Genomic DNA, 24,803 nt, shown 5'->3' with positions numbered 1-24,803 from the left:
GATAAAAAATACACAGAAACCTGATGATTTTAATAAAATATGCCAGTAAATAAATTATTTTTGAGTGTTCAAAAAAAGGTAAAGTTAAACCATCAAACAGCAATAATAAGGTAGGTACAGTTCAGTCAGTAATGCATGCCAATACCTTTGTAGTTAGAAATAAGACTAAAAAGGTAAAATTTTAATTTAATTGCACTGTTAAACTCTCCTGTATTTCGAAATCTGGAGCCAAATATGTGTACTCTAAATTTAAGGGTAACTGCTTAAAGAATTAAAAGAGAATAAAAGGGAGAAAATTACCCATCACAAAGATAATGGAAATAATAAAATGAACCAAAAAAAAATGAATCATAAGAAGAAAACACAAAATAAAATATCAAAAATTAAGTGTAACTATACCAAAAATCACAACAAATATAAACAGACTAAACTATTTAAAAAGGCAGAGATAATCAGAGTGAATAAAAATAATCAAGAATATGATACTTTTGAGAGGTAAAGCTGCACAGTAAGATTTAAATGACAGGATAGAAAAACATATGCAAAAAAAGCTGAGAAAGCAAAATAAATGATAGACTAAAAAGAATATGGGAATCAGGATTAATACTTTTATGATTCTTAATACATAATAAAAACTTGCACTCTAGAAAGTCTGTACCAATTTACATTCCTATCATGATTGTGTGAGAATGCTTAATTCAGTAGATCAGCTTCAGCCTTGAGTATTGCCTCCCAAAAACTGTTTGCCCATTTGAAATATTAAAAAGAGAAGGTATTTGTCTTCACATAATTCTCATTAGCAAGATATAATAAATTTTATATACATAATTTTTATAAATCGTTTGCTCATATCATCTGCACATATTTATTAAAAACCTGTTTTCTTACTGACATGCATGTGTTTTATTGATAAATCATCTATCTATCTATCCATCCATCTATTTAGAAATACAAGAAATCAAGCTTAGCCTATTATTTACAAATAACATTTTCCTAAAATGTCATGTTTCTCATAATTTTACTTATTATGTTTTTATTTACTTAAGATATATTTGGATAGCCTTTTTTGAAAAATTTTCCTGTTTCTTCTGTTGCTTTTATTTTTTATAGATTCACTATTGAGACTTAATTTTTAGTCTGTAGTAAATTTAACTTTGTGTGAACTGATGTTCAAAATGCCATATTTTCCCATATTTCTTACATTAAATATTATTTACCTAATAAAGTATCCCTTCTCTAAAAAAAAGAAATATGGATACGAGGTTTCACCAACTAAAAAGAAAAAGAAAAGTGCTTTAAGCAGATCTAAATACTATGACCTTGTATGTACCTAATAGCATAGCCCTAAAATACATAAAAATAGAACTGACCAAGCAAAAGGAAAATTTGACAAGTTTACAATCACATAGAGAGATTTTAACAGTCCAATTAAATTAAAATTCAGCAATTACTAGCCAAGGAACAAATCTAATAAAATTGTGAAAGACTTTTACACAGAGAATTATAGAACTTCATTGAGAAACATTAAAGAATATTTAAATAGATCCATGATTTTGGCAATCTATGATTCTGGATGGAAGACTCAATACTGGAAGGATGTTAATTCTCTCCAAATTTATTATAGATTCAATGTTATTTAAATAAACCCTCCCCGCTCCTCCAAAAATAAGTTTTTCAACAACTTTTGCTTGATTAATTAACCATACGGGAAAAAAATATATTGGTTTCCTGCCTCACACTAAATACAAAAATTAATATCATATGGATTAAATCACTAAATATAAAAGATAAACTATAAAACTTATAGAAAACATGAAGTAATCTTAAAACTTATAGGGAAATCTTTAAAAGATTTCTTTTAAAAGACAGAAAAATCATATATTACTAAGAAAAAGAAAAAATCATATTATTAAGAAAGACTTCTTGAATATTTTAAAGAACAGATTGATAAATTTGAATATTTTTAAACTCGGCAAAGGATATCATAAAGAGAATGAAAAGAAGGGCACAACTGAAAGAAGATATTTGCTATATTATCATTGACAAATGATACATTAAGATCATTTGTTAATAATACATTAAGAACATCAATGAATAAATCCAATAGAAAAACAAAGGAAGAGGGGAGAAGGGGAAGGTTGAGGAGAGGGCAGAAGGGAGGGAGGGGTAGGGCGAGGAAAAGAGAAAAAAGGAAAGGACAAATTTTAATGAAGATAAAGCACAAATATCTCATAAACAAAAAAATATGTTCAACCTTATCAGTAACCAGAAAAATGACCATTTAAATCCTGTTGAGATGCCATTTCACACCCCTTCTGCTGGCAAGATTTTTTAAAATTGAATAATACTAACTGCATGCAAGGATGAGGAGCCATGGGGCCTTTCATGCTAGGCCTTGCCTGGTAAAGTGAGGCATGCACATTCCCCAGGGCCCAGCCATTCCTCTCTCAGCAGGTACAGCAGGAGAGAGGTACCAGAATGGTCACAGAGGCTTTATTTACAATAACTCAAACTGGAAACAACTCAAGTAATCATTAGCAATAGAACAGATAAAAAGATTGTGTATGCTCCAACTATATAGAAATGAAAATAATTACATTAACGGGTGAATCTCAAAAACATAATACTGAATACATTGCCTATTTATCAAAATAGGCAAAATTAAATGATACATTGATTAGGGATATGATATGTAGTAAATTGCTTTTAAAAAGAGGCACTATTATTAGTGTTATGTTAAAATAGTCTTACCAGACATATTTAGCATATTTTGAACTTGCCTGGCAACAAATATTCTTTTTTTCATTGTGTCCAAAGACAACCGTGTAGCTTTTTGAAGACTGTCTAGTAATTGATGAGAGAAGAAAGCATAAACCTCTCTACATTCCTGTAACAAGAAATTATATTACATTTGGTACAAAAATTAAGAACTCTAACACACATCCCCAAGCAAAAAAACAATATTGGAAGTGCCATGTGAAAGATGAAAAGTAATAAATTATACTATTTCAATTATATTATATAAATAAGTTCAATCCAAAATAATATATGCAAGGTTTGCTTTCATAAACTCCTTAGCAAACCATAAAGACTTACTGAAAGGCCAAAATTTGAATATGGTTTATTCAAAATAATAGTGGTTTGTTCTATATTCAATAATTCAATAAACAAAGCTGAAGCACCTATTAAGTGTGGTACACTTCTCAAAACTTAGAGGTGTGGGCATAAGAGGATATTTAGTCTCCATCCTCAAAGTACTCAGCTTTGTAGATAAACATATTTTACAATGTACAATACCAAAATATATGGGAGAAATTTCCACCATCTTGACCATGATTTGCCCCTCTCTCCAAGCTCCTCTTTCCTTACAGAGAAGTGGCAAGTTTATTGGTCAGAGTGAGGGACAGGTATAGAGCTTGGACAGTGATCTGGACACCGTGTCTTTCTTGCATGGTGAGTCACACATCCAGGGTCAGTCTCTGGTCATACTATTCCTCTCTACTCTACACCCTGCCCTTCTGAGACTGACTGGGTGAGTCAGGTTGAGTTGGATCAGAAGGGAGGTTCATCAGCTGTGAACAAGAGGAAATAGGTCAGGGTCAATGAATTATCAGGCTAAAGCGCAGATATTTATGTTAGACCATTCTGACAGCAATGTGGAAGGTGGATTTGAGAGGCAGAGGCTGTTCAAGAGGTGACTGAACTAATGCAGCTCCAAGTGATGCCCCAGTTCAAGAGGCACTGATGGCACTTGTCTTACTCTAGGGAGCCCAGCCAGTGTCAAAGGGAGTGCGACTGGAAGACAAGAACTGCTGACATGGGACTACATTTTCTCTCTCCAGCTGACTCCCTGCCTGGGGCATGGTATTGAGAAAAATTCTACAGCTAGACTCAGCAAGAAAGTGCTTCCCGATCCATTGGTAATATTGTCCTTGAGCAAGAAGGTAAAAGTGGACAAATGTGTGCTGTTTATTTCCAAAACTGTACGTATTGGAACATATGTTCGAAATGGTAAAAGGCCATAAAATAGAGAAAGAATGAAAAGATTAGTAATCATGAATTAAAAGAAAACTGACAGGAGCAGGAGAAAGCAAGAATTAGTACGATTGTCAGAGTGGCATTCAGAGACAACGCATTACCAGAAGAGTAATGCCTAAGAAGGAGAAAGAAATCTTGTGCCTCCTTCTCAACCGTCATTCTCAGAACATCTGAACACATTGTGAAAAGCTGCCCACCTAGGATCTCTCCTCGGGGAGAGTACACAGGCTATCTACTATGATGCTAGTTAAAAATGCAGATCTCTGGCCCCCAAGTAAACCAGAATCTGGGCTTGCAATATAGGTAACTCTATTAAACACAATAACTGAGAAAAAAAGTTCTCCAGCCTGAGTCAAACAGATTGGCACTACAATCCCAGAAGTGACATTCACTATATAAGAAAACACTGTCAATCATAATAGGGAAAAGTAACTCTATAAACAGTTGACAGATCACATTAAAAGTTGATGGTATTGGGGAAACTGTAAAGATTGCTATATCTTGCCAGAGTCTACAGAGTAGAATTGAAAATTATATTTTCTGAATTCTGTTATAAATCTAAATTAGTTATAAATCCACATAGGTTGGTTGCAAAACTATTTGGACAAAGCACCATCCAGGGTAATTTACAGATTCATCATAATTCTGTGAAATTCAACGAGGTTGTTTCACAATAAATACCTTTTTAAATTCATCTTCTTTATCATTAACAGCAACCTCAGTCACAATATTAGTGTCATAATCAGTGTTTTCACCCTCTTCTGTTTCACTTCCAAAAACAACATGTTTCCTCTGTTCTACAGATATAAGACAAAAAATATATAACATTTAATGTTGAGCATTTGGCCAAATCTTCTCAGAGAAACGCTTTCTTAAAAAGCTCTTAATTTAAATTTTTAAAACTTATTCCTGTAGGAATCATCTTTGAATTCAATTTAAATCACCCATCTCAATAGAATCATGATTCTACTAAGAAATACCCTCTTTAAATATACTATGTTTTAGTATCTAGAATTAAGAAACATTTAAGGAGGGTTCTACATAATATCTTTCTAACATTTTTAGTTTTCTACCTTAATGGGCTCATTTTTTATACATTTGACACTTCTGAAGAAAACTGATTAAATTAAATGGAAAAACTCTAAGAGGAAGAAGACATACTACGGATACTTGTTTAAGCTGAGTTTCTCATCCCTAGCACTATTGATATTCTTGGTTGTTGGGGGCTAGCCTGAGCATTTAGGATGTTCAGGAGCACTCCTGGTCAGCACCCTTACCCAGGAGATGCCAGTAACACTTCCCCATGCTGTGTGACAACCAAAAATGTCTCCAGATATTTTAGAATGCTGGCAGAGAAAGAGGGGGGACAGTGGGGGAGAGACAGAGATAACATAGCAAACCTGAGACATCATTTGTGGAAAGGCTGCTTGAGAACATAGCTGTAACTCTTGTGATTCAAACATTATAGCTAGTGAAATTACCTGGTACCTGTTTTGTTGTTTTCCCACTGTACTTAACTTCATAAATAGTCTCAAATATTGATATAAGTTCTCTGACAGCTTGTTCCACATGCTTACTTTTGTGGTTTAGAATCTCAGCCCATTCTTTTGTGTATGTCTATTAAATAAAGAAATGACTATTAATTTCCAGATACTTAAAATACTGTGAAAATTATTAATACAACATTAATTTATAAAACTATACTTAACACCACTTGAAAATAACTAGAGATCGTTGCCAATAGCACAATGTTTCAGATCTGAAAGGGTCAAAGGTTAAAGGCATAGTTGTTAAGGACCACACAAAGAAAAGGAGGAGAAAGTAGAAAAATTCAAAGTCTTTGACTTTTATCTGACTCAATCACATACACATAGACATCTATAGTCACATTAAATGATGAAAAGAAAGAAGGCCGAAGGAGCAGAGAGATGATGATGTCAAAAGTTGAAAATGAGAATTGGCTTAAAAAAGGACAATCCAAAGTGTTGCTTTAAGTTTCAAATGAGATGAGGTTTTTAAGTGAGCATGGTGTTGTATGCCAGGCATCAATTTAAGACCTTTATGTGTATTAACTCATTTAATTAAATGACAACCTCTTGGAATGGATAATAATTATTTTCCCCATTTCACAGATGAGAAAATTGAGGCTCAGAATGAATAAGAAATTTGTGGGTGTAAAAAGAGAGGTTTAAAACCAGCTTTGACTGATTCTAAAAGCCTATGCTTTACCTGTCTGAACTCTTAACAGTCAGCAAAGGTTTTAGGAAGAAGTTGAGAATGATTTAAATTCAGAAAAGAAAACAGGCTTATAAAATTGAATAGCTCTCTGACATGTTCAGAACATCCATTTTAGGAAACAGAAAAGTAAATGGGAACAGCCAGCTTCGACCTAAAAACCACTTCTATAAAGAAACTCAAGCCTGTCTCTGCAAACCCCTCCCTGGGGACACCTTGGGCAGTCCCACATTCCCTGTATGCGGCCCTCATGTGTTCCTTTCCTGGCTACTGGACTGAGGAAGATATTTCTAAATTTGTTGTTCCCATTTATACCACTTCATCTGCATCTGAAACCATCCTCACCTTCTCCCATTCTCAGGGGAAATGACATCCTTCCTCCTGACTGAATTGTCTGAACCTTCCAGCCCCAACTCTTCTGACTTTGCTCCCATTCGTTCTTCCCATCCTTGCTAATGTATCCCACACAGTGGTTACCATTGGAATGACAATGATGGCTGAGAGCTACTTCAGTCTAGCAGAGAAAACAAGTGTTTAGCAAGTGGACACTACCAACTAGCTGATCTTGGCAGAATGAACACATGTAAATACTCCATCCAAACCCCGCCTGCTCTGAAATCTCCTAAGAAAGGAACCAGACACTACTACTTAAACATGACAGATTGAACACACACATTTATCTCGTCATTCCCCTGATATATCCAAAAACCTCAACAAATAACATAAAATAATCTTTTAAAAAGAATATGCCCACAAGAATGAGAGGATACCCCATGAATTTTTCCATATGTTTCCAATAGCATATAAAAATAAAGTTAATGGGAATTGACAATTGGTGGTGGGACAACTGAATATCTACTTGCGAAATAATTAAACTGAGTTTTTCTTCATACCATACATAAAAACTAACTCAAAATGATCATAGACCTAAATGTGAGAGGTAAATCTATAAAACTTTTAAAAGAAAACATAGGCGTAGATCTTCATAATCTTGGATTAGGCAAAATTTTCTTAGATGTGACGCCAAAAATGGAGCAACAAAAGAAAAAGAAGATAAACTGGACATCATCAAAATTAAAAACTTTGGGGCTTCAAAGGACACCATCATGAAAAGTGAAAAGACAACCCAAAGAATAGGTGAAAAAAACTGCAAATCATATCTGATAAAGGACTAGTATCTAGAACATATAAAGAATAATTACAACTCAATAAAAAAAAAAGACAAATAATACAACTTAAAAAAGCAAAGGGTCTGAATAGACATTTTTGAAGGAAAGTATACAAAAGGTTAATAAGCACATGAAAAAAGTACTTAACATCACTAGCCATTAGGGAAATGTAAAGCAAAACCTCTTCACACCCACCAGGTGAGATACCACTTCACATCCACCAGGATGGCTATAATAAAGAAGACGAATAATAAGTGTTGACAAGGATGTGGAGAAATTGGAATCCTCGTACACAGCTGGTGGAAATGTAAAATAATGCAGCTGCTTTGGAAAAACAGTCCAACAGCTTTTCAAAAGCTTAAACATAGAGTCAACATATGACCTAGCAATTCCATTCCTAGGTATACATTCATGAGAAATGAAAACGTGTCTTCACAAAAACGTGTACATTTATGTGCACAACAGCATTATCTGTAATGGACAAAAAGCAGAAACAACCCAAACCTCTATCAACTAATAAATAGATAACCAAAATGGGGTATATCCATACAATGAATTCTTATTCAGCAACAAAAAGAAAAAAGCACTAATAAAACAGACAATATGAATAAACTTTAAAAATATGGTGCTAAGTAAAAAGAGCCAGTCATAAAATATCACATATTACATTATTCCATTCACATAAAATTTTCAGAATAGGTAAATATATAAAGGCAGAAAACAGATTAATGGTTGCCTAAGGCTAGGAGGGTTGAGAGGAAATGGGGAGTGATTGCTAATGAGTATGGGATTTCTTTAGGGGTGATGAAATGTTTCTAAAATTTTGGTGATGGTTTGTACAACTCTGTGAATATATTAAAACCACTGAATTGTATACTTTAAATGGGTGAATTGTATGGTATATAAATTATATCTCAGTAAAATTGTTTTAAAAAATTGTTTAAAAAAATAACTATTAGTGCTAGCAATAATTTGAACCAGAAATTGGGGAAAGAAAATGGAGATGGAAAATGAGAAATAGGAAAGTAAAGGCAGCATGTGTGAGAATTTGGAGAAGCTTGGTTGTGAATGAGAAGTGATAGAAAATGAAGAAAGGTTTTCGTTTGTTGGAAAAGGTGAGAACATATTAGACTGCTGCTGCTGCTGGTGGGAGGGGTCCAGTGGAGAGGACAAAGATGGACTTTGAAGAGAGTGGGAAAGCTGGGTGGAGCAAGGCTGGCAAGAAGGCAAGATGGCACAGGATCTAGAAACCATTTGGAGAACCTAGATTTTTTAAAGAGGTGGGTACTTTCTCCATGGAACCAGGAGGAAGGAAGAGATGGATGCAGAAGCCGTCAATAATGTACCAAGAGCTCTGACTGTGAAAATTATTTACGTGACTTTAATTTAGAAAACTATAAATAATCCCTGAACCTCTGTCAAAGTCATTTTGCCAAGCACCCCAGGTGTTGGTTATTCTGCATTTGCTTTCTACCAGCCCATGCTCAGCTTCTCTATGCCCTGCTGTGTGCAGAGGGAAGCTGGCCCCTGGGTCTCACTTATTCTAAGATTACCAGATGGGTCTGACCCAATGGGAAGCACAGCAAAAGCTAGAAGAGCAGGAGGAGAGAGAAGTGGGGGTGTTTCTTCCCTACTCCTTTCTTGCTTGGAGGCTGCATCTCTGATAGAGACTGTTCACAGATTCAGCTCCTACAGGATGAGCCCTTCTACTTGGCTCCAGCTTTTACTGAGTCCTAACAGCACTATTTCTTCCCCTGGTCCCCTCAGTCCTAGCAGTGGCAATGACTTCTACCCTTGGGACTCCCAAGGTATCTCACTTTGCTGGGGTCTTCACTGGTACTGTCCTACACTCAATATCCCAAACTCCATCCTAGTGCCTAAACCCTAACCAAAGAACACCTGCAAAAAAACCTTATATTTGATCCTTGCTGAATTGGATCATACTGAATAATCATGAAAACTCATACTGCCAAAAATGCAAAGGACAAAAAACTTAGATGTAGGTATTACTACTGCAGAGAAATTTCCTGTGTCAGCTGTCAACCCAATGGCCCAGCCATCTTCTCTTCAACAAGCGGCAAAATAATGCCACTGCAAAAACTTCCTCTATACCATGCCACTACCAGTTGAGACTACATGAGGTAAAGCATCCTTTCCTGTTAAGGACTCCATCTCTTCTCGAGAGGACTAACTAGCTCTAGATAATTAAGACCATTCATAAAACCTAGTGAAGAACAGACAGAAATACTGAGGGGCAGTGCAGGGATATATACTGGAAGACTGTAAAATTGATTTTTTGGGCTTCTTTCATATTTTTAAAAATTGAGATATATTTCCTATGCCACAAAATGTGCCCTTATAAAGTGTGCAATTCATTGGTTTTTAGTATTTTCACAGACTTGTGCAATCATGACTACTATCTAATTCCAGAACATTTTCATCATCCCCCCCAAAATCCCCACATCCCTAGTCGCTCCCCATTTCCCCATCTCCATGGTCCTTGCAACAGTTTACCTACTTTCTGCCTCTATAGAGCCAGGTTGATTTTATTGATATAATTTTTAATACCCTTTAATGTTATTTACCAGCATTCTCCTATCATAGCTTGGATCTTAACATTTCTGTGTGTGTGTGTGTGTGTGTGTGTGTGTGTGTGTGTGTGTCTGTGTGTACCCAGATACAGATATGTCAGTCAGGGTCCAGTCAGGAAAACAGATGCCACATCAGCTATCTTAACTAACACGATGAGAGAATTTAATATAAAGAGTTGGTTAAACAACTGTTAAAGGACCAAAACGGCAAAAGGGGACACTGAGATCACAGAGAGATGGTAACTGCAGAAAGTAGCTACCACCTGGGGAGCCTGGGGAAGCAACGGGAGGATGCAGTTATTAGAACGTAGAGCTGGAAATGGAGGTAGCTGCCCGGCATTGCCGCCTTAGGAGCTCAGAGACAACCTCATGGTGTTACTATGTCTGAGGGGCACAAGAGGTTGGTTCTGTAAAGGCAGGAGGAAAGCTCGAGCCTCGGACTAACTGCTGCTGTCAAGGTAAAGAACTGTTGCCCATGCGACCGTGTCAGGAACAGAAGGCAAAACAGGAACGAACAAGTCTCTTCTCTCTCTCCACCCTCCTTCTAGCATCACTATCGGCCAAGCCAGCTCACCAAGGATACAGTTTGCAGAGTCCCAGCATCATAGAACAGAAAGTCCAATCTGAAGCTGATGGACAACAGCTTTTTAATAATTAATTAATCTGTCCTAAACCTTGCTTAGACGTTCCACACCAAGGAACAATACACTGACTGCAAATAGCCCAGGCTCCCAAATATAATCTGAAACCACTGCTTGGCCCTAACGAACCTCTTCCTCCCAAATTAACATTATGTGTGGCATGTTTCCAAAACTGACTTCTGCCAAGACTGCTCCTTGACTTTTCCTGACATTACAAATCTTATTCTGCCTTCACTATAATGGCTGCCTGATGACAGATTTGTGGGAAGACAGCCCACTGTAACCAGACGTTAGATCCCTCTGCTGCAAGTGACTGGGACATATCTATTGGCAAAAGCACGCTTCAAACTCCACCTCATGTATCTTGATTTACAAGTGGTAAGCTTTGAGACTTACCACTTATCTAATAACAGTGTCTCTTGCATGCCACCACATTTACACTTGGTCACCCTTAATCTATCCCAATTTTGTTTGACCTGTTTCTCTTTCCATGCATATAAAAGTTATTCGTGTGTTAAAAACAAATTTTCTCTGGTAGTATAAATTTCCCCCACTGAGCAGTTGATAGTGTCATAACAGTTTTAGGTACATACCAATATAAGGTAGTTTTCTTTGTAAATGAGACAAAAGGAAGGAAATAGACGTAGAAATTTCCCTACTCCTTCGTATGCTGTTTGTTTACAAGTAAGATCTGGTATGACGTGCATATAGTCAGATTCTAGGATGAGCAAAAAGAAAAGGACAGGCAGAAAATTATCCCTTGCCCCTGGGCAGGAAACAGGAGCCTTTGTTGGAAAATTTTAATTGCTGAGAAAAGACCAATACGGCATTCCAAGGGCTCTCTGTCCTAGAGTAACATGGAATTAAGGAAAAGGAGCAGAGTGCTGCATTAACAATTTTGCATCTGACTAGGAAAATAATCAACCCAGATTGAAACAGGGATTCAAAAGGCTTTGAAGGGAGGTCTCTTGGGGTGGGAAGAAAATGGAACTCTGATATAATAGTGTTTTTGAAAGAAAATATGAAAAGGCAATTAGAAATCCCATGAAAAATAAAAAGTTGTATAAGATATATTACATGTATACTACATGTTTCTGCATTGGCTAATATTTATATAGGCATAATAAGGTCTTGCTATTTACAGCTACTATTTAACTAAAAATAATTTTATAACTGTATTGAGAAGACAAAGGAAGAATAATAGAGGATGGGGTCAAATGCTTACTTATTAAAGCAGGAAGAAAAGAATTTGTAAATTTCCAACTCAAGAAACAGTACCCCAAGTACATTACTTAGAGGTGCAGAAATAACTAAAAGTTAAAAACAGACGCCCAGTTGTGCTCACCAAATACCATTCACCACTGCTATCCCTGAAAGGAATGGGCTCACTGGAGCAATGGGTGGTCCCAGGTCTAGGGTGAGGAATATATAAGAGAGCCTAAGATATTATATAGCTCCAGAAAGTAATGAAGCATTCAAAAGCTACTGGATTCTTATCGAAAACACAGAAGTCAGCCTTAAGGATTCCACTGGACAAAGATGAGAAAATTTAAACTTCAAAAATAGGTTGAATCTCTCAAAAAATAATAGTCCATAAATTCACAATATTTAAAAAATTTTAAACTTGACGATTATTTTAGAATAGGCTGAGACAACTCCTTCCTTTTAACATAGGAATTTCCCTCTTCCTACATTTTCTGAAAACTGGTACATAAAAGGGAAATTGGAGCATTGAACCTGGCTTTTCTATTCAAATGCTATTTCAGAGTTACTAACCAGTTCATGAGGAAAATTTCTTCTTTATAAAAATGTTTTATCCATAAATGCTAAAATTTTTTAAATCAACATTTTGCAACCTCCAATGAAATAACAATTCCAGGCAACAATAATCAAAGGCTGCTAAAACCTTTAGAAAACTTCTAGGTGAAAAGTTGGTGTGAAACTTTACAATGATGCATAAAGCTGACTACATCTGAGCCCACCAATCAATCTTAATATCTATCACTAATAGGGAAACTATGTGACATTGTGCACCTCCTGATGTGATTCAGTAGGAAAAAAATAGTGTCACCTGTGAACCATTCTGTCAGAAAAATCAAAATAAATTGAACATGAACTGAATTAAGCCTTTGATTCTAATTAATTTACAGGAAATTCAAGGGATAGAGGAATATGTTAACATTTTAAATCATACTACTAGGATGCAATCAGCAAAATGTGAACATGGAAAATTCTACAGGACAAATGAAATTAAATAAAAAGCATTAAAAAAGGAAGATGGCAAAAACTCGAAGACATTTCTCCAAAGAAAATACACAAATGACCAATAACCACATGAAAAGATGCTCAATTTCAGTAGTTATTAGGAAAATACAAATCAAAACCACATTGAAATAGCACTTCACACCCATTAGGATGGCATCTATAGAAATAAACAAAAAATCAGAAATGAAAAATAACAAGTATTGGCAAGCATGTAGAGAAAATGGAACACTCCTGTATTGCTGGTGGGAATGTAAAACAGTGAAGCCTCTGTGGAAAAAACTATTCTCATTAAACTTTTCCTTAAAAAGTTTAACATAAATTGCCATATGGCCCAGCGATTCCACTTCTAGGTATATACTAAAAAGAACTGGAAACAGGAACTCACACAGGTAATTAATTGCACACCAATGCTCATAGTAGCATTATTCGCAACAGCTAAAAGATGACAACACCGATGTCCATCCACAGATGCATGGATAAACAAAATGTGGTGCATACATACTATGGAAAGTCACTCAGACATAATAAAGAATGAAGTTTTGATCACGCTACGATATGGATGAACTTGAAAACAATATGCTAAGTGAAATATGCCAGACACGAAAGGACTAATACTTCACAAGTATGATTCCACTTAAATGAGGTATGTAGAATAGGCTAATTTATAGAGACATAAAGTAGAATACAGGTGTTACTGGAGTGGGGGGAAGAGAGTTTGGGCAGTTTTTGTTTAAGGCATACTGAGTTTCAGTTTGGGATGGTGAAAAAGTTCTGGAAATAGATAATGGTGATGGTTACACAATATTGTACATATGTTTTCACACTGAAATTTATTTTTTTAAATGGTTAAAATGGTAAATTTTGTTATGTATATTTTGCCACAATAAAAAAAAAAAGGTTTCAAGCAAAAAAAGTAGGGGGACAATAAAAAGAAACTTAAGAGACATATCGATCAAATGCAATGTGTGAACCTGTTTGGCTCCTAATTCACACAGTCCAACTCAAAATTAAAGACAGTTTCTGTGGAAGCTAAATATATTCATAACCAATGACCCAAGCAATTTCACTTCTGGCATATACCCACCAAAAACCCTCCAATTACTTCAGATAACATAGTTGTTACGAAATATATTTTAAATATATTTTTAAATTCTATAAAAAATAGAATTTTAAAAAAAAACATGAGAAAGGAACAAGACTATATAAAAAGACCACACATCTTTGAAAAATAATAAAAAATAACTTCTAAAGATAGGTAAGTCTACAAAGATATTCAAGTCTACAAAAAAAAAATGTACAAGAATTCTTTCAGTGTATAATCAAAAGAGCCATAAACCATCCAAATACCCTTGACAGTACAATGGATAAGTAGATTATAATAAATTCATACAATAGAATACTATTCAGCAATGAGAATGAAATAACAATGACATAGATGAATCACACAGATGTAACAATGAACAAAACAATCCAGACGTGAAGAATATATGCTACATGATTCCATTTATATGAAGTTCAAAAACAGACAAAACTAATATACAATGACAGAATTCAAGGAGAGGGGTGTTTGTTGCACTAAATGAAGCACACGAGAATCATTTGTGCTAAAGAAAATATTTTACACATTTATCTTGGAGATGATTATAATGATATGTCATATGTAAACATTCACTGAATGGTGCATGTATGATTTGCACAATTTGCTGTATACACATCTTAATTTTAGAAAGAGAAATAATAAGAATCTTTTTATAAGCTACATAAATATCTAACCAATGCACCGTATGCTTGAAACTAATTAAAAAAAAAAAAAGATGTGGGTCTAAAATGAAAAGTAAGCTGCAACCACAGTTTCTACGGGAACCTTTTTCTCCCCCCATAACCAAAACACCAAATAAGGCCTTGGATTCCTCACGAGTGTAGGAGGCAGGAACTGAGACCTACCCATCTCCTTCTCCCACTTAATATCAGGAAAATCAATGGTTACACTCTCAAGGGAAGGGTAAACTAAAAGGAAAGTTAGCTATCCTGGTTGAGGCTCTGAGGAGAAGGGACAAATTCTCTCTTGGGAATTTACAACCACTGGCTTACACTCACATAGATTTAGGACTTGAGTTTATACTACCTTTTAGTTTTGGCAGCTCTGCCCTCTGGGAAACTAACACAAAGTTATTCTGAGTCCATAAAACTCCTAGGCCCCACACAGGAGCAAATAAAAAGGGACAGGTTCTCAACCAAATGGACACATGTGCATCAGTCACAATCCAGAATATTAAAAACAGAAACAAGCCACACTGAGCAAGAGCTGGCAGAAAAAGCAAAGAGCAGAAATAGACCCTCCAATTATTTCAGATAACATAGTTGTTACGAAATATATTTTAAATATATTTTTAAATTCTATAAAAAATAGAATTAAAAAAAACATGAGAAAGGAACAAGACTATATAAAAAGACCACACATCTTTGAAAAATAATAAAAAATAACTTCTAAAGATAGGTAAGTAAATTCACAAAAAAGGTAGAGAGAATTATATTCAAATATATTAATAGAATAAACGTAAGTACACTAAAATTACCAATTGTTTAAAAATAGATTTTTCAGAGTAGATTAAAAACAAAATCCACCTAAATATTCTTTATAAGACAAAATCTAAAATAGAAGCATCAAGAAAGGTTGAAAATAACAGAGAAGAGATATATATCTAAAAAATAATAATCTAAAAAAGCTGGTGCAACTATATTAATATCAAACAAAATAGGCCTCAAAGATAAAAAAGCTTAATAATGACAAAAGGAACAAATGGACAGAAAGATATAATCATTTTAAATTTACATGCTCCAAGAACTGGATGTTAAAATGGGGCATTTAGTGTTGTCTCTGTTATAACCAAGGCCCCCAATGCTGAGAACAAATGCTTTTAACGCCTATACATTATGAAGAAGGCAGTTCTTAAAAGGTAGCAGGGGAAGCAACCCTTAGCCCACTGTCCACCTCGAGGTTACAGAGGGAAGCCTGGTAGAGACTTGGTAGAAATACATGTAGGAACTACTCAGAGATCCTTTCACATGTCCTCTAGAATTTGGGGATGGCAGGGATGACCCATGCGTAACAGAAGAGAAGAGCTGGCTGGGCACCATAACCCCTAAAGACAGGAGGAGGTGTCCTGGGAAGAAGCTGCATTTCCATAGAAAGAGGGGGAAAGGCACCTGTTTTTCATAGGCCAGACTGGACTCCTTGAGATGGAGTCACCTTTGGCTCTCTTGAAAAGGATACTAGCAAGGTGACCTAAACTAGCAGGGTGGGTGTAGCTGAAGTAAAAGGCAGGCAAGAGAGAAAAAAAGAGCTCAGTTCAAGACATATAGTGAGTGCTTTTGAGAGAGACTTTATAAATGTGCCAAGCCTCGAAAATGATTAGATAGGGTTCCTGTCTTTGTGCTTTCAAGCCAATGCAGGATAGCTAGATATTCGAGTAACTTCAATATAATGTGATGCTGAGAAGGCTCGGTTTTGTCCTGTAGGGACCAGATATTGAATGATTTAAGCTGAGGAGTTTCACAATTGGATTTGGTGGCAACGTGGAGGATGGATATGATGGGGCCAAACATGGAGACAGAGAGACCGGTTGGACCACAGCATTGATTGCTAAACTCAAAATGAGCCTTAAGACCCTGACTTAAGAAGAGGGTAGTAGGTATGGAAAAGAAGAGGCAATTAAAGCAAAATCTGAGTAAGAAGTAAAACCTGGCTAAACCTTGACACTCACTGGATTTAGGAAATGCGAATGAGAAAGGGATTGCAAATGACTCCTGGACTTCAAGGTGACGTAAAGGGCAAGTCTGTGGGTGGTTAAAACCATGAGAATAGATAATATTGCCCTAGGAATGTGCACAGAGGAAGAAGAGCAGTGAGCCACTCATGGAACCCCAAGGAACTCCAGCACAAGATTGAGGACATGTCTAGGGTGTGTCCATCGGCTTGAGCTGTTGAAAACTTGAAAATCTTTAAAACTGAGGATGTTCAAAAAAAGCTAGAATATCTAAATGCTACTGACACATGTTCCCACTTTTAGACTGTAAATTCACATGTTATGTTTATGAGCCAGTGTTTCTACGATTGAAACATAATACATAAACGCGTACCTCATTGAGCGTCAACATGTCTTCTACTTTTGTGGCTCCACTTTCAGGCAGAGAAATTAACACAGTTTTGGCTATCTCCTTTAGAACTGTATCAATATGCATTTCACACAAGTCACTGATCTATCAACAAAAAAGAAACTGTGGAAGTACATTTTCATCCAAAATGTACTTGAGTTATAAAGTAATTTAGAGGGCTAAATTATATCTGGAAATATCTAAATATCTGGAAACTTGTACCCAGAACCAATAATAATTTGGTGGAAATTTTTAGGAGTACACCTGCAAAAGGCAAAAGAAAGCTCGACATGGAACTAACATATGACATAACTAACGTATGAGGTTACGGCAACAACGTGTGCCATAATCTCTTATGTGTTATTTTGTGTAATCTTCATTCCAGCCCATGAACTGTTACTATTCCTGTTTTACAGCTAAAGAAATCAAAGCTTAAAGAAATAAAGTAACCTAGGGAGGAACATATAGCTAATGAAAGGCAGAGAATCATACCTAGGTTTATCTAACTCCTAAGTCTCTGAATTTTATCTATTACAACATGTTGCCACCATAGACAGACTAGCACGGACAGACTAAAAAGATATGCACGTTCTAAACAGCGAACATGTCACAAGCCAGTAGACAGTCTGCAATTAGATGGCTGCTTCATTTAATTAATATCAGATGCATTAACACTTAATCACTCTATTCTGCCATCTTCCACAGTCTACAATTACCCATTTTCTAAACTATACTGTGGAGATGAACCAACATTTTAACATATCAAAGGCAAGGTGATTGTAAATGAAAAGGACCCAAAGCAATTAAAGAAACATAAGAAACATAAAGGGTTTTTTTTTTAACTTAATGGATGTCCTTTTAGTTGTTTTTAAAAATGTATCTGTATACCTTCTTTAAAAGTTGATTGAACATATTCAAAACTGAGTCAACTTCTTGAAAGAAACTTTCTAGTGTTAAAGATGACCATGTTAATATTGTAAGCCCTTGTCTCAACACAGATTCCACCTAGAAAAAGTAAAAATATATGTTTCTATTTTGAACAGGAGCATCTGCATTTATGAAAAAGGCTTTCTTTTATTACCTGAAAACATTACAGGTCATTATCCTTAATTAGAGTTTCCCTCCATTATACCTAGCAAAGGTGACTTTTTGTCTTTAAAATCATCTTTGGCTGCCCACAAAGCAATCATAAATTCTTAGAAAGTGCTCATTATTTAGATTTAGATGTTTTTCAGAGACAACAACACTTAAACAAGGAATCATTCTGTAGGAATAATAGAGCTATAAAGTTGGACTAAGATAGAGGATTTAGGCAAGAATAGGTGTTCTAAAATCCATAATCTATAGAACCATAATTTAATTTTAGACAACAAGGAAATCAATATAAACCTTCATTATTACTCACCTTTTTCATTTTAGGGGTCATCAGATTGACAAACACAGTAGGCACCTCCTGACATAACTCATCATAATACTGCAGAAGACCCTATTAAAAGTCAAAATGGCATGTTTTACTTTAATTTTAAAGCAACAGTCATATTTCGATTCATATTACAGTTTCATTATACCTTTTCCTCATAGTCCTGCCAAGATGGAAGGTGCTCATTTAAATTTATACTAACAATATATTTCTTCCTCACCTTTAAGTTATCTGAGCATCTCCTTTAAACAGTGAATCAATAAAGCTTTCTAGTTTTGTACCTTTAATATTTATTATTTAATTATCTTTCTATATTTATGCTATTGTAGTTTAATTATCTTTTCATGAGGCCTATCATACATTTTTCCTTTTTCTATTCCTTGTCTTCTGTTGCCTTGTCTTGGCCACTATAAATAATGCTGTTATGAACATGAAACTACATATGTCTTCATGAATAAATATTTTCAATTTGAGGGGTAGATACCCAGAAGAGGGATTGCTAGATCATATGGTAGCTCTAGTCTTAATTTTTTTAGGTATTTCCATATTATTTACCACAGTGGCTGTACCAATTTACCTTTCTACTATATCCTCTCCAACACTTGTTATTAAGATGTTATAGCACACATTATTAAGATTTGTTATTAATAATAGCCATTCTCACGGGTGTCAGGTGGTATCTCACTGTGGTTCTGATTTGCATTTACCATATAGCTAGTGAAGTTGAGCTTCTTTTCATATATCTGTTGGCTATTTGCATGTCATTTTGGGAGAAGTGTCTGTTCAGGTCTTCTGTTTATTTTTAATTGGATTATTTGTTTTCCTTTTGTTGTCGAGTTGTATACAGATTTAATGCAATCCCCATCACAATCCCAATGACATTTTTCAAAGAAATAGAACAAAAAAAACTATCAAATTTATCTAGAACCACATAAGATCCTGAAAAGTCAAAGCAGTCCTGAGAAAAAAGAACAAAGCTGGAGATATTACATTCTCTGACTTCAAATTATATTAGAAAGCTACAGTAATCAAAACAGTATGGTATTGACAGGACAATAGACACAAAGACCAATGGAACAGAACTGAGATGCCAGAAATAAACCCACACATATATGGACAACTAATTTTTGACAGGATCCAAAAACATACAATGGAGAAAAGAAAAGCCTGTTCGGTAAATGGTGTTGGGGAAATTGGAAGGTCATGCAAAAGAATGAAACTAGACTGCCGAAGCCATACCCAAAAATTAACTCAAAATTAATTAAATAGTTAAACATAGAACCTCGAATGATGAAATACATGGAAGAAAACATAGGTACTAAACTTATGGACTTTGGTCTCAGGGAAGTTCTTGTGAACTAGACCACAAAGGCAAGGGAAGTAAAAGAAAAATAAATGAATGGGACTACATCAAACTAAAAGGTTTCTGTACAGTGAAAGAAACCATCAACAAAGTACAAAGGCAACCAACTGAATGGAAGAAGGTATTTGCAAATGATAGCTTCAATAAGGGGCTTGTGTCCAAAATAAATAAAGAACTCATATTACTTTTTCTTTTGTCCCTTGTGTTTTTAGTGTCATATCTAAGAAATCTTTGCATAATTCAAGATCATGAAAATTTATGCATATGCCTTTTTCTAAGAGTTTAACAATTTTAGCTCTTGCCAAAATAGTATTTAATTGATATATTTAAAAAACTCAGAGGAGTGTTGGCATTGTGGAAACTTTGGCTTCAGTATCAAAAGCTTTAGATTTTCATACTGGCTAGTTATGACTTTGGAGAATTGACTGTCAAAGTGCTGTTATAAATTAAGGTTAATATCACTTGCATTGCATCTTATAGAATTTAGTTAGTATTGGATGGTATTATGAAAGTTGAAGTCTTTTACCAAGTGTCAAGTATACATAAAAGTTTAACTCCAAGTAACAGAAAAGGAGGAATGGAATTAATGACTTTGAAACTCATAAGTAAACATTGAAACAATTTAATATTATTAATTTGAGGTGGGAATAACTTGAATCCACATCTCCTATCACACAGTGCAATAAATTACAAAATGATTATAAATTGATCATTACACTTCATCTCTAAAAAATCTAAAAGAAGACAGAAAAGCTTATTAATTCTGATTGTGTGTACATTGATTTTGATTCAAAAAAACGAGTGTGGCATCAGTGATAAGTATGTTTTGAGAATCTCTATTCTAATACTCCAATCATTTTTTTGGTTCCTCCATATTACCCCACGATGTTGAAGAATCGTTTTCCACTCATGTCATTTTATAGTCATTCTACCTTATTAATTTATATCCTATTAGTATTGGGATTAAATATATTATAAATTTAAAATGTACTTGACCTATAAAATTATAATATTAAGAATATTTTTTAAAACTTGCTATTCATCATTGTCATTATTCAGAAGTCCAAATCTGATTTGTGATAAACTTTTCATCTTCTGCTTTCCAACTTCACTCTTTCCTTTTGTTTGCACATCAGTATTTCAATAGTGTCAAGAATCAACAATGGAACAGGAAAGAGAGCTCAGAAATAAACCTACACACATATGGTCAATTAATTTACAAAGGAGCAAGATTATATGAAGGAGCCAAAAATAAACAATGGGGAAAGAATAGTCTCTTCAATAAATAGTGTGGAGGTAACTGGATAGACACATGCTAAATAATGAAATTGGACACTTACCTTATACCATATACAAAAATCAACTTGAAATAGACTAAACACTTAAATTTAAGAACTGAAACTGTAAAACTCCTAGGAGAAAACATAAGGAGTAAGTTCCTTGACATGGCAATGATTTTTTAGATTTAACACCACAAGTACAAACAACAAAAGAAAAAATAAATAAGTAGGATTACATCTAACTAAAAAGTTTCTGCACAGTAAAGAAAACCAACAACAAAATGACAAGGCAACCTATGAAATGGGAGAAAATATTTGCAAATCATATATCTGATAAGGGGTTCATATCTATAATATATAAAGAACTCACACAACTCTGAAGCAAAAAAAAAAAAAGTTGATTAACACATGGGCAGAGAACTGAATAGACATTTTCTAAAGAAGACATACAAATGGCCAACAGGTGTTCAACATTACTAATCATCATGAAAATGCAAATCAAAATCACAATGAGATATCACCTCACACCTGTTAGAATGATTATTATCAAAAAGATAAGAAATAATGAGCGTTGGCAAGGATATGGAGAAAAGAGAACCCTGTGCACTATTGCTAGGAATGTAAATTGATGCAACCACTATGCAAAACAGCATGGAGTTTCCTCGAAAAACTAAAAATAGAACTACCATATGATCCAGCAATCTCACTTTTGAGAATATATCTAGAGAAAATGAAATCAGAATCTCAAAGAGATATCTGCACTCCATCTTCATTGCAGCATTATTCACAATAACCAAGATATGGAAACAATCTAAGTGTCAGTGGATGAATGTATAAAGAAGGATACACACACATATATACACACACACATATATATAAACACACATATACCATATGTGTATATATACACACACACATATATATGTGTGTGCACATATATACACACATACACAATGATATATTACTCAATCACGAGAAAGAAGGACATCCTCACATTTGCAACAACATGTAGGGACCTCGAGGGCATTATGCTAGGTGAAATAAGTCAGACAGAGAAAGACAAATAGTGTACAATATAACTTATATGTGGAATATAAAAAAGCTGAATTCATAGAAATAGAGTGGAAAACTGGTTGCCAGGGACCAGGACCAGGGGGGTGAGGGGTGGGAGTGGAAATAGGAAGAGGTTGGTAAAAGGGTACAATGTTTTAGGTATGGGATGAATAAGGTCTGACGATCTAATATATAACATGGTGGCTGTAGTTCATGACACTGTGTTGTATAGTTGAAATCTGCTTAGAAAGTAGAACCTAAATGTTCTCACAAAAAAGCACATATGTATACACACATAGGTAAAGTGACGAATGTGTTAATTAATTAAGTGGGAGGAATCTTTTTACAATATATATGTATATCGAATCACACAATGTACACTTTAAATATCTTATAATTTTATTTGTCAATTATATCTCAATAAAGCTGAAATGAAAGACTCAACATAACTTCTCCTAAATGCCACATTAGCACAACTACAGCAGTTTCTTCTCAAAAAAAAAATTAAAAACTATGAAAATAATTTAAAAATATATCTTACTTGCAAATACAATTTGTCTGCCTTCAATTTACTTTCTAATTTTAGCAATCTCCTTGCCTGTTCTGGCACATCCAGCTTCATTTTTATCATGCACTTAGTTTCCCGAACAACTTCCAGAATTTTGGGATCAAAATTAACCAACAACTTTCCTGATTCTGGATGTCGCACAAAAAGTGTGGCTTGTAAAGCTACAAAGAAATGATTGTTGGCATTAGTTATACTGGATTTCTTTACTGCTTCCAGCCCTGTTCACATGCCTGTCTTCCCCACTGGATCACTGACTTCTTAGGGGCAAAACAATAGTTTTAGATATCCCAGGTTCTAAGGCACAGCATCTGACACATGGTCAGTACTGAAAACTTTATAAATAAATGGAGGGTCTATCAGGCCATTTTATGATCAAGAGAGAGAAAAATGGATCAAGAATGGAAAGCCTTTGTGATATGAGCTGCAACACTTTCCTGAGTGGGTCTAAGAGAGCTGTGTAATACAATGTTAGTTTATTTTTATAGATAGTGATTTAACCCCTGGGAGAGAACTGAAAGATGTGTACAACTACAAAGTATGAAACACCTCATAGATTTCGAACCCTTTTCTATGCCTAACCCCGAACTAGCTTCTTTAAAGAGGTTTATCTGAATGAAATCTCCATCCTGAATTTCTGATAACTAGGCTCAATATCGGTAAGATATATTGATTAAACACCATTGCACTGTGAACTCCTGGAATGCAGAGGAAGATTTTTTTACACAATATTTAAACTATTACATGACAGCATTAATACAAATAGGCATTTTCAGACATGGTTTTTATTATAAATTTAAACACATAATCCAAATGGTTCATGCTGAGTAGGCTTAGATTATGTTATCTTAACATGAATTACCTCTAGAGGCATAATAACAACACACAGACGAGTATGTGCTTGCTTGAATTATATCTTATATTAACAAACACTACTAACATGAGAATTTCCCAAGTGTATTCACATTACTGCACAGAATATGGCTGCATCAAATTTCTAGTAAAATAAAATAGTCTGTATATTCCTTTGAAGTTGGCAGACTTTTACTCATCAGAAAAAAAATTCCTTATATGGCTCCTAATGATGCTGGTTCCATGAAGATTTCAACATAAAATTACACCCAATTCATTTATAATCTTTTTAAAATTGGGCTAGAAATAATTTATCCTCCCAAGTAACCTCCAAAATAACCTTTGAATGTTTATTTAATGAAATCTGCCTTCCATAAGGCTGTACTGAGCTCTCTTAAAAAGACAGCAAGACCGCAAACAATAATGATAGCCAGGAAGTATGTTCCAGTACTGAGTGAACATTTATCCTGGGTAAATCATCATCAGAGATAATTTATGCAGCAAGCAACTAAAAGAGTCCAATACTAGGTCCCCAATTATTATTCTAAATTCCTGTATAGTTTAATTTTGTCTCATCACTATAACAACAAGAAGTCGTTCAGAGCAATTCATTCCCACTAGCCTGTGTTCACATGTAAGGCAGATTTGAATCCTGGCCCTGCCACTTCCAAGTGTGATGATCTTGGGCAAGTCATTTAACTTCTCAGTGCCTCAATTTCCTCATCTGTAAGATGAGGATAATAATAGTTGCTCATAGGGTTGCCATAAGGATTAAAGGAAGTTGTACATGTAAAGTGCTCAGACAAAACCTGGCACACAGTACGCACTATATAAATGTTAGTTATGACTTATTTAAAGAATAGAAAAATATAACATAGAGAGTATCCTTGGAATGTATAGAGGAGATAAGACAGGTCTATAAAGCAATAAGTGTTATGAGAAAGAACTGCAGATAAAGTGTGTGGATGATTCTAGAAGAGGAGGACATTATTTTCTGCCAGGAAGAATAAAGAAGGGCTTTATGAGACAGATAACTTAGTATTAAACATATCCAAGTAAAAGGAAAAACCAGGACAAAATAAAGAGTAGAAAAGTGCATGATATTGTAGGAGCTCCATGTGTCAGTTGTTACAAATTCTCTTTTGCCATTTTCCATAATGTGAATTTAAGCTTCTT

General features: G+C 34.8%; 1 protein-coding gene across 7 annotated transcripts in view; it reads right to left on the bottom strand.

The window, feature by feature from the left end:
* The window catches only part of DNAH8 (dynein axonemal heavy chain 8), a 304,884-nt gene that overhangs the window by 217,365 nt on the left and 62,716 nt on the right, over positions 1-24,803 (bottom strand). For 5 of the 7 annotated variants that reach the window (XM_036217561.1, XM_036217568.1, XM_036217555.1 and 2 more), the window contains 7 exons: positions 22,752-22,939; positions 18,500-18,580; positions 17,983-18,099; positions 17,080-17,199; positions 5,520-5,655; positions 4,720-4,835; positions 2,781-2,887 (listed from right to left, as the gene is read on the bottom strand). In XM_036217561.1, coding sequence (XP_036073454.1) covers positions 2,781-2,887; positions 4,720-4,835; positions 5,520-5,655; positions 17,080-17,199; positions 17,983-18,099; positions 18,500-18,580; positions 22,752-22,939 — 865 coding nt within the window. The remainder of the gene's footprint in view (positions 1-2,780; positions 2,888-4,719; positions 4,836-5,519; positions 5,656-17,079; positions 17,200-17,982; positions 18,100-18,499; positions 18,581-22,751; positions 22,940-24,803) is intronic. The other 2 variants (XM_036217559.1, XM_036217573.1) reach the window with 2 other exon arrangements.

This window comes from Rousettus aegyptiacus, unplaced genomic scaffold (assembly GCF_014176215.1).
Source record: "Rousettus aegyptiacus isolate mRouAeg1 unplaced genomic scaffold, mRouAeg1.p scaffold_m13_p_1, whole genome shotgun sequence".
NCBI classification, from domain to species: Eukaryota; Metazoa; Chordata; class Mammalia; order Chiroptera; family Pteropodidae; genus Rousettus; species Rousettus aegyptiacus.
This window is presented reverse-complemented; position numbering and strand designations above follow the sequence as displayed.